Genomic DNA, 11,016 nt, shown 5'->3' on the forward strand with positions numbered 1-11,016 from the left:
ATACAGAAAAATTAGATGGTCATTGACCCTGACAAGGTTGTGTCCCTACTAAAACCCACCTGATACTTGTGTAATATCGGCAGGTCAACATGAATATTTTTCACAGTTCCATCATGCCATTCAAACTGCATCATAGCTTTCTAGAAGGATAAATAACAGTTATGTACTTACAGAAGCCTATATAAGTTACAAGAGCATGGAATTTCCTGCTGAATTATTCTTAAGAATAATATATTTCTGATCTGCTACAGCTGCACATCTCAAATTTCAGTCAAAACCCACAGAATGTCATTATCTTATAAAGCACCAATTTTAATTAGAAAAAGTAGCAGTAGAAAGAAATACAGACAAACAAAAAAAACCCAAACCAACCAAACAAAAAACCCAACAAGAGAAAAGGAGCAGGTCCCCATCACTTGCCTCGTGTAGAGTTGATGATACTGTTTTTTGAAGAATTGGTACAAATTCTTCCACAGGAGAAAAAGCATTGGGAGCCAAAACTTGATAAAGGTTTAACTTCTTAGCTATAGCAGGGAACAAAAAAATTAAATAAAACATATTCTCTATCTTTATTTCCTGTTTCATATCTGTTACGCTTTTCCTTCTGTGCTACCTTTCAATCCATTTGTCTTTAACCATTCTGTTGAAGTTCTGGCCAGGAAGCGTGGTGTTTGAATAATTAATGGTCCTTCATACTTTGGAGGCCTTGATAGGAAGCAAGGAATTGATGCATTTGCAACTTCTGTGGAAACCTAAAATGGATTTTAAGAAAACATCTTGCAAGTTTTTTGCTTATTTTCACTCCCTCACACTCAATCTAAACATTCAGCATAAAATTTTAGTTTTACTGATGTTTAGAGTGCTGAGATTGCAGTCATTAATATACTTCAAAAACAGCTACTACTGGTCCTCCCAGAAATAGATTCTGCAGGACAGTGTTCCAGTAACTTCACTTTATCAGCCACATGCAAAAATCCACAGGGAAAATGAAAACATCATAGTTGTACATGGGAAAACAGACAGTTATTTTGCTAAAAAAGGTAGGAAAACCATCAGCATCATACACAAACCAGATCTTGACTTCTCCATTTCCTACATGTACTGATCTGAAAATCAAAATGAAACACATTCTCCATTCATTCACAACAATGCAAACAAGTCAACAAACTTCAATGGGACATTAGAACTCTTTCACTTAGAAAAAAATGTGTAAGAGATCTATCTTTTATAAAGGAATGGAAATCTGGAGACACTTTTTCATACAAAAGATTTAATTAATATGTCTCTGAAATGACATGCTTTTATTTAGGGATATAGGACAGTCAGCATTTTTTCAGGGTGACTTCTGCTTCCTATGTAGTCTGAATGGTTCTTAATATTTATAAGATTGGATGAGAGAAAAAAAAAAGTATGTATTACATGCACACAACAGAGAGAATGAGGAGAAGCAGAGCTAGAAATACTGTTCATAGATGACCATTTTATCTCTAGCCTGGAATGTCTCAGGTCAGATAACCAGACGTGCAAAGACACCTGATGGAAAATTTCACTGCCACTTTAAAAGCAATCTTGTCCACTTCACAGTTGTTGTGACAGACTATTTTGTTAATACTAAAGTTCCTCCACAGCCACAGATTTATAGAACAGCACTGACAAACTTTCAGCACGAAAGATCAGCAATTACAGGTGAACTCAGCAAACTTCAAAGCTTCCAGGCTCCAGGGAAGTACAGAGATGACAGTACAGCAAAAGAAAGAGATATGTTTCCATTTCTGACCATCTGCACAGGCTGAAAGAAAGATATGAGAAAATAATCTCTCTATCAGGCCAAAGCAGAACTAAAATTTCTCCAAACATTCCACAGGAGGAAAAATTAACAAGAGATGTATTTACTTTCTCATCCAAATTTCATCAAGAGCGCTTTAGTTTATTTTCTTGGAGAAAAGACATTTTGGAGAATTTGCCATTTTGGCCTTACTTTGCTCTTACAACAGATGGCCAATATATAATATTCAGACTTCACTTATCTGAAGTGTACCTGAACAATCATATCTTCAACTTATGTACCTGAACAATCATATCTTCTTTTTTTCATTCTGTGAACACTAAGGACTTCTACCTCTGATACTTCAAGGTACCTGTGGGGATATATACATATATATATACACACGCACACACTTACATCTGCTATTCCACTAATAAGTGAGCCATCAACACGCCTTTGAAAAGTCTGCTTGATACTCTGGAGTAGGTCCTGAGCCTTGTGTGATTCCTGAAGCAGCAGATTAACATCACTACTGTCAGAATTCTGTACGTACAGAAACAAGGGGAATAAAGTTAACTGCTACTCAAATATCAACCACGTGCAGCTTTACTATTTGATGTGTGTGCAGCCGTGCAGAACTGTCTGGTGTGGTAAAATGGAGTGTAAATGTACCTAAGACTCTACATATAGAAGTTTATTAAAAATACATTATTTTTTACTATTTTGAATCAGTCTCCAATAAACCCATCACTACTTTCATCCTAATTGTCAGCTTTGAGTCACTGAGAAATACTTGCAAAACTTCCTGTGCTTTTTAGGAAAACATTTTGAGCTGCAGAAACAACAAACAGGTGAACTCACCACATCCTCAGCAGTTCTGTGACCAGAGCAAGCAGCACCAGGCACTGCTATAAACTTCTACTCAGATGATAAGCAGTTTGTCTTCTAAAAGTGAAGAGTCACTAAACATTTGCCTCTCTAGCTGTCACCTACCTCTCCCTTTGAAGAGTAGCAATGGTAGCGGCCACTGACAACTTCTGCAAGCTGTTTAACAGTTGCCTACATATTTAAATAGGAAGATAAAGAATTACTTTGGTTTGGTAATCTCTGTGGTTAACATGGATTGTCAGTATTCAATTCTTAATTACAGACCAACAAAGAATCTTTAAGGTACATGTAAAGAAAACCAAAGAGATTATATGATACTTCCATTGCTTTCTTGCCACTCCTGTTTTGAGGACACGTTCAAAATCTCAGTAAAGTCATATACAAAATAGGAAATTAATGACAGGAGACTTCAGGAAGTGAGTATTGACAGTTACTTACAATAGCAGCAGGACTGCCACAATCGTATGAAACAGCATGAACCAGAAGTTTTCTCCCTAGCATACATTGCTGAGCATAGTCTGCCAGTATTTCCAGAGACTGATCAGGGCTGATTTCAGTAAGTAAGTAAATATGGAAAAGAGAAAGAAAAATCTCTTAGCAATGGCAGTAACCAAATGAGGGAAGAAAAGGCCATACTGAAGAAGACAGAAAACATTAAATGAGAAAGAAATAACAAATCACGGGAATTAAATCCAATCATTTAGTATAATTTTTACCTCCTCTCTTCCAACAATTACTGAGTTTCTCCTACTGGTGTTTGAATGTGTTTAGAAATGATAATAAAAGCACTGAAATTTTGTCTTGGTTCACAGTGACTGGTGGATGAAAGCTCATTACTAAGTAACTAGGTCATTACTATTTTTCTAACAAGTTCAGATTCTTGTACCAATTCTGTATCCAAGTTAAAGCTGGACTTACCAGCTTCGTATTATAATCACCAGAGAATTCAGCTCTTTCACTGTAAGGACATGTTTTAAGGCTTTCACCAAATTGCAGCCTCCTGCAGGTGCCAGCTGCTGTACCCACTGTTTTGCTTCACCTAGCCTAGGGAAAAAAAGGAACACATGCACTCAACGTGCAGGAGCTGAATAAAACTGACCACGAAGATTACTGCAAGGCACAGGGGCAACAGATGAAGAACACTGATTATTATCTCCACATTGTTCTAATTAAATGGAGACCTGGTCTGAAATACCTTTACAGAGTAACTTACTTACACATGAACACCAACATTTTTTGGACTCTCCCATAGAGGTGAAGTTTCTGTACCAAATGAGAGGCAGTACAATTGCTTCTTATAACACAGCTGTTCATCTATTAAGAACTAACAAATAAAAAGTCTGTTAATGCACTGCTATCCATGCTGCTACTAGTAGAGTTACTATACAAAGGAACAAAGCCAGAATTACACTAAAAACAGTTGACAGCAATGTTTTCAGCTACCACAGAGAAATGCTTCCAAAACAAGTGACACAAGTGACTAAGCTAAGGAGTACTGAAACAAGACAGGCAAACTTACAGTAATCCTGTCAGTTTGTTAATGGAGACACAGAATATTTTTCTTCTCTTCAGTTGATGTGCATACAAAACAGAACGTACTGTTCCACAAAGGGCACATTCAATAACAAAGTAATTACTAAAATGTTTAATATATATTCATGGGTAGGGCTAAACAACAGGTTAGGCATTAGGACCAAGTGAAATCTGAGTTTTCTTTTTAGTTGTTTTATTTAAAATGCACAAATGAGGAATTTGAATAATACAAATCCATTTGAAATAATGCCTGAATGCAGGATGTGAAATTGTACTCTATATATGGCTCGGTTCTAGCTCTTAAGTTGCTTCTTTTAGACAAGCTAAGAATCAAAGAGAATGCTGGGAGAAGCACTGAGAAAGCTGCTGTTATTATTATAGTAGTTGCAGTAATTTATTTGGATCTAGACAAAGATTGCAATTTCAAAGTCATTTAGAGAATAGCTTCCTACAGTAGAAGACTTTATTGCACATTACGAATTCAAGAGGATTTTCCCTCCCCTTAGCTATGAATCTTCATTTACATGTTACAATAGCCAAAGTCTGCTCTATTATTACTCACCAAAAGATCTTTCTGAAAACCCTCTAGTCTAGGTCTGTCACTCAGACCAGACACATCAACCACAAGTCCAACTTTGGTTCCTTTTACAAGGCCAAACACCTTAAAAAAGAAGTCACTGTAAATATTGAGCTTATGTAAAGTTTAAAAATGTTTCTGTATACTCTATACAGTATTTTAATTTTTTTTTTTTACAGCATTTTAAATTTGGGTGTCACAAATTTATTTTCACTTTAAGCTTTCAAGCATAAAGATGAGACAGTGACAGACAAGAAAACAAAAGAGTACTACCACACTCCTTGTTTCTCCTTATCAGTGAGTCACACTGCTTCCCTTCCAAGACTATCAATCGTTTCCAACAATAAAATTAATGTTGGGCACAGCATCTTCTTCAGGTTAAATCACTATGGCAGATTTTGGGATGCCTCATTTCCCTGTCCCACCTGAGACAGAATTATGTCCTTTTCCCATTGCTGGCCATGGGCACAGCTGGGTACAGTGAGTCACTAACCAGCTGTGGCAGAGGCACCAACTACAGCAGCCGAGTTCCAGCCAAAAGTTTAGCTTGGCTCTGGCTACTCCTCTTTAAGGGCACTGGGAGGTCCCTATTAGAATTGCTAAGAGAAATAAAATAGCAACATCTAGAAAGCAAAAATCCCAGGTACCAATTTAAAAGCAATAAAAATAATCTTTCTTCTTTCTGAACGCCTGTTTTCACTACTATTCAAAGGTTAACATATTCTTTAATACTGTATAGAGCTCTCTTCTGAACACAAACTGAAAAGTTCAAGTTACCTTTCTGCTGTCCTTCAACAGCCACTGAATTCGTTGCTGATAAAGTTCAACTGCCCTGACAAAAGCCATAGCACAGCTTTAGATAAGGCATTATTTTGCATGCAATCAACAATTTGCCTTCATCATGTCCAATCACCTTTCAAAAGTACTGTTTTCAGTGTTCTCATACAACCAACAATTACAGGGCAAGCCATTTTAATACTTCTTCCCCAAAAGGTTTAACTGACTAGAGAAGGAAAAGGCTGAAAAACCAGATTATTGAAATGTTTTCTCATTAGCTGCTGATTTCTTCAAATGAGAGGAAGGAGAGGGATGTGTGCCATGTGTTGAAGCACCAGGCAAAACTAAGTTAGATCATCACACAGATCTTATTGACAGGAGATGTATTTAAAATGATCTACATAATTGTTAAAGATACTCATGAAATACAGCTTTGTGACTGGAAGGCAGCACACACAGAATCTCTAGACTAATTTTAAATGAGTGATTTTTAAAACATATATGAACTGAGGCAAAACAAAGTACTTGTTTTCCCCAAACACTATTCTGTGCTAACCAAATTATTTTTATCACCTACTGCATAGGTTTTACAACTTGGAGAATAGCACTACAGAGTGAGAAAAGTCTTTTGCCTTTTCAAAAAAATCAAAGCTACATCTATTTTAAACCAGATTTGCAGACAGTTTGGTCGGATGGCACAGGTACAGTTATGCATCAAAACCATGAACAAGATAAAAACTTACTCAGAAACTCTGGCCTCAAAATTAGTAACGGCCTCTTCTGCCAGCTCTATCTCCTCAGCACCATTCCTTGAATCCCTGGAACACTGCATGCAATTAACATCAGAGATGCACACAGATCAGCACTATTTAAAGGAAGTGCAACATCGTACTTACAAAATAATAGTGCCTTCGTTCACCAGATGCTCTAATGTTAACTGCAAGGATTCTAAACTGTAGTTTCTTAGCCACTCTTCTGTGGTTTGCACCTTGCTAGGCAGCATTTTCTTCATTCCTGTTGTCTACAGATCAATTAAGAAAAAAATAAATACAGCACAGAAAATGAAATGTGTCATTCAAGTGGGACAAAACTATAAGGATGGCTGCAGGTAGGCTGTATATAGTGAAGAACAAAATAATTTTAGGTACATCTACAACTGATGACCAGTAAGTTTTAGGACAAGTAAAATGCTCTGCAATTAAAATAGGCTTACTGCTTTATTTATATGAACTGCACCGTAAGAAAAAGAGCCTGGAAAACTCAGTATGGCCAGCACGACTGAGTCAATGTAGTCCTGAACTACACAGGTAGCGAATTTCCGATTGCATTTCAGATACAAAGTTAAAAGGTTTCACAACAGTGCCCACTGTGAGCTAAAGGAAGGAAAGAAAGAGCTCAGTTTGGGGGAGGTAGGTAGGAAGCCAAGAAACAGTTCTGTAAAAGACATAAAGGTATACGCTTGTGAATTACCGGAAAAGAAGAAAAAGTAAGCATCCCCAAAACCTCCCTCACAGATTTTGAAGGGGTATATATATCATCTTCCACTTTTCTAAAGAAAAAACACAGTATCAACCATCAATCTACTTTATAATTTGTCTGATACACTCACAGACTAATGCATCTTTCCAAAGAAACCCTATGCAGCTTCATGACTTCTGTGATTTTATCAAACGCATTATCTGTATGCATTTGCAAATGAAACAAATCAACTGTTTTTCAGCTTATTTTCCATGCTGTGTATTTATAGTGGGTATGTGTTACTTCTCCAGCTTTCCATTTAGCAGGAAAACTCACCTACCAGCAGATCCTGTGTCTCATTAGCACAGATTACCAGCAACCCATTATCTGGTTCTAGATCAGACATAGTCAAATCCTGCTGTAGTGGATGGTCACCTTGCACACTGGCTTTGGCGGTCACCCTATAAGACACCAAATTTTATGGGATGACCTTATAATCAAGAATATTTGTATGTTATCATAAAGCCTTTTTAAAGTTCTTCATGTGGGAAATGTTAAGCCCTGGAGCATGTGCGGAGAAGGGCAACAGAGCTGTGAAGTATTTGGGCACAAGTCTTAAGGGAAGCAGCTGAGAAAATTGGGTCAGTTCAGACTGGGGGAGGCTCAGGAAAGACCTCATACCTCTCTACAGCTCCCTGCAAGGAAGCTGTGGAGAGGTGGGGGTTGGCCCCTTCTCCCAGGTAACAGTGATAGGACAAGAAGGAATGGCCTTAAGTTGTACAAGGGAGGTTGAGGTTGCATATTAAGAAAAACAACTTCTCTGTAAGAACAGTGATTCACTGTCCCTGGAGGTGTCCGCGAGCTGCAGAGACGTGGCACAGAGGGATGCTGTTTAGCGGGGTGAGTGGTGGGGATGGCTTGGGGTTGGACGAGAAGATCTGAGTGATCTTTTTCAGTCGTAACTGTCCTATGATTTTATGTTTTCTATTTTGTCATTTACATGTTCCATTAGATATCTGATATTCTTTTGAAGGGACACAGTACACAGTTACACAAGCTGCAATTACCGACTCTATCCATTCACAAAGCCCCAGCAGGATTTCCTAACGCCGACCTTACCCCATTTTTCCAAGAACTGACCACTGCCCTACAACTGTGCTGCCTTCCTGCCGTGAGCATCCATTACATGAATAAACTCAGCATTGAAAAAAGAAAACATGACAGCATCACAGCAAAACGCTTAACACCTCGAGAATATACAGCATTCCAAAAAGCAGTAAAATTGGTGGAACTTATAAACCACGATTACACAGCATGCAGGACAGCAGCAAGTCAGAGAGCAGTTTCAACGAGGAGTTAAGTTATCCCACCTATACAAAACACTCCGGAAGCTGTTTGATGTGGGTTTTCAGGCAGTTTATTAGTTGTACGTGCCACTGGGAGACCGACAGCGCAGCTCAAACAGAAAAACAGGCAAAATCCTCGGGGCTCAGCAGAGACCCCCGCCCCGCCCGCCCCTCACCTCACTGAGGAAGAAGCCCCTCCGCTTGCCGCGCTGTCCCGCCCCACACTCACCTCAGCGGGAAACGGCTCTCCAGCTCCTATTCCTCCTCACGTCCCGGCAGTCTGGCGGACCGCCCCGCCGCCCGGACCCCCGCTCAGCACCGCCAGCCCGAGCGGCTTCCCGCCCCTCCACAGCCGGCCGCGTGCGCGCTGTGTTACGGCGTTGCCGATGGAGACCGAGCGGCGCCGCTTCCCGCCGCCAGGGGGCGCTGAGGAGGGCACGGCACCGGCCGCGCGGCTTCCCTCAGTCAGCGCAGGCACGGCCGGGGGTTTTAGTAGACAATTTATTTTGATAAACTTGATAACAAAAATACAAGTGTGAAGAAAATTATGTTCATTTTTATACAGTTTGTATTAACATTTGTTCAGAAATCATCGATTAAAAAAAAAATAAAAAAAGAAATGTAAGCACTTAGAAAACACTCCTCGGTAAAGGCGGGCGGACGGACGCAGGCAGCCAGGCCTGGGGCAGGGAGCGACGGGATGCCCGGGCCGCAGAGCCGCTGGCACACACCGCTTCCTTCATTATTTCATCCTTCACACAGTTTTTAAAGGACAATTTTATTATCTACAGGTGTGTTCTGAAGTGGTTAAGTAACAGCTCTGAAACACAGGCATTAAACGCAGGGCCCAGCTGGCATGGCCAGAGGGTCGGGCTCAGGAGCACAGCCCTGCCCAGCTCTGGTACAACGGGTGTCCCTGCCAGCAAAGCACCGTGAGGCTGAATGTGGCGGGCTGTGCACTCAAGGAAGCACGTTCTGCTCACCCCTGGAACAAATGGCTCTGAGGGGATCGTGTCTCAACCGTAAGATTTACATCAACACATCCAACAGTTTTCACTCTGAAGGTATTTCAAGCTTCTGATCTCACGCTTTGTTAGCCGAATAAACAACGTGCACATAGCAATAACCCCCTGGAGAATTTGGAAGCAGGAGACTGAAGAATTTCTAGTGATGCACAAAATGTCCTTCAAAAAACCAATGGCAGAAATAGAAAAGTTTATGTAAACACTCAACATAAATACGGGATTACCTTTGGAGAAGACTTGCATGGGAACTTTTCCTTTTCATGAACTGAAAAAGTCTACAGATGTCTAGGCATGTTCAATACGAACTTTCTGTAGTTTAAACCTTGTGCAAATAGAACCTATAAATAATATTCAGCAGATTTTACAGTGATGCTCTTAGGTATTGAAGAATAATGTACACATCTTTCAAACAAAAGTAACAGACAAAAGTTTGACAAATGATTGCACCATAAAACAGTGTTTTATATACAGTTTACAAGATATGATTTTCTGCTATAAATTAATACTGTACTATATAGTACTTAGTGACATTAAAAGCAACTGTTGACAGCTGTCTCTTCATTTACTGATGGAATCATTTTACTTTTAATGCAGATGGCTGTATCTATTTCTGGACTTGAAATGCCTCAATTATGAATAAAAACAGCTGGCTGGGTACATCTGTTATTTAATAACTCATAGCAACAGCATTGCCAGATCAGATCAATTCCCAGCCAGCCTGCCACAGTCTGGCTATGCTTAAAGAACAATATTTGTATTTTTTAATTATGGGATGATCCATTTAACTGAAGCCAAAATCCACTGCATACACAATGTTTCTATACCTGAAATAAGGAGGCGAAGGGGGGCATCTTGGCAGCCAAGAAACTCTTCCACCCACTATGTTCCAGTTACAAGAACCTAGAACTATTTACAAAAGTGATATTTCTGAAAACAGAAGAGCTTTCCTTTGTCACAATTTAAGTCTAAGTTTGAGCAAATACTTCAGCTTTGGTTAAACACACAGTAATGCTGAAAATTTAGACATATCCAGCAGCTTAACCTGACATTTTATTTTTCGTTAATATATCTATCTCCATAATTTATCTTCATTAATATATATATTCTATAATTCTATGATCTTTCCTCCAATATCCACTGGAAGGACTTAGAACATTCATACTGATAAAGGCTTAAGTTAGGAACCAAATCATTTACAAATAGCTGGGACCTGACTGTATTTACAGGTTAGACTACTTCAGTGAAATTTAGTATTCTATGAACGCTTCTACTTGTAAGGGAAAAAAAAGTCACTCAGACTGTTAGAATGACAGGTTTGTTCAAGAACATTAAAATATGAACTATCAACTGTTCAGTTCAGCAGAATCAGGGAGAAGTGCCAGAACAGGAATCCTGCAGGAACCAACTGGTACACAGTTTAAAAGAATTGAACAGAACATCTTATTTCAAACCCTTACGCTTATCTGATAAGTGATTATTTTGGTAAATCATGGATTAACTGGAAAGCAGATACTGAGAGTGCAGGCAGCCTTCCTGGGACACTAACAGAAATGTTACTTTCTGCTAGGTAGACTGAGTAGTAAAGAATGATAACACCTACGGAGCCAAAGATTTTTTCCTGTGTTGAAAAGTAAAGCTGCTTTTTTG

General features: G+C 39.2%; 2 protein-coding genes across 4 annotated transcripts in view; both read right to left on the reverse strand.

Annotated features, from left to right (window-relative positions):
- Positions 1-153, reverse strand: part of LOC128078827 (putative short-chain dehydrogenase/reductase family 42E member 2) — a 42,354-nt gene extending 42,201 nt beyond the window's left edge. For both annotated transcript variants that reach the window (XM_052679405.1, XM_052679404.1), the window contains exon 1: positions 60-153. In XM_052679405.1, the coding sequence (XP_052535365.1) occupies positions 60-134 (75 nt within the window). In that variant the 5' untranslated portion in view covers positions 135-153. The remainder of the gene's footprint in view (positions 1-59) is intronic.
- A 132-nt stretch (positions 154-285) lies between these two features.
- LOC128078830 (von Willebrand factor A domain-containing protein 3A-like) lies at positions 286-10,993 on the reverse strand. 2 transcript variants are annotated; one of them, XM_052679415.1, is made up of 13 exons: positions 8,574-10,993; positions 7,335-7,459; positions 6,437-6,561; positions 6,284-6,358; positions 5,541-5,595; positions 4,749-4,847; positions 3,871-3,977; positions 3,572-3,697; positions 3,092-3,200; positions 2,759-2,824; positions 2,183-2,308; positions 614-752; positions 286-524 (listed from the first exon to the last, which is right to left on the reverse strand). In XM_052679415.1, exons 3-13 carry the CDS (start codon positions 6,550-6,552, stop codon positions 313-315), a joined length of 1,230 nt encoding a protein of 409 aa, XP_052535375.1. In that variant the 5' UTR covers positions 6,553-6,561; positions 7,335-7,459; positions 8,574-10,993; the 3' UTR covers positions 286-312. The 2 variants fall into 2 exon arrangements, with proteins under 2 accessions (XP_052535375.1, XP_052535377.1); XM_052679417.1 differs by lacking the exon at positions 286-524 and having other exon boundaries at positions 568-752.
- Positions 10,994-11,016: the final 23 nt, after the last annotated feature.

This window comes from Tympanuchus pallidicinctus, unplaced genomic scaffold (genome assembly GCF_026119805.1).
Source record: "Tympanuchus pallidicinctus isolate F22 unplaced genomic scaffold, pur_lepc_1.0 scaffold18, whole genome shotgun sequence".
Lineage (NCBI taxonomy): Eukaryota > Metazoa > Chordata > Aves > Galliformes > Phasianidae > Tympanuchus > Tympanuchus pallidicinctus.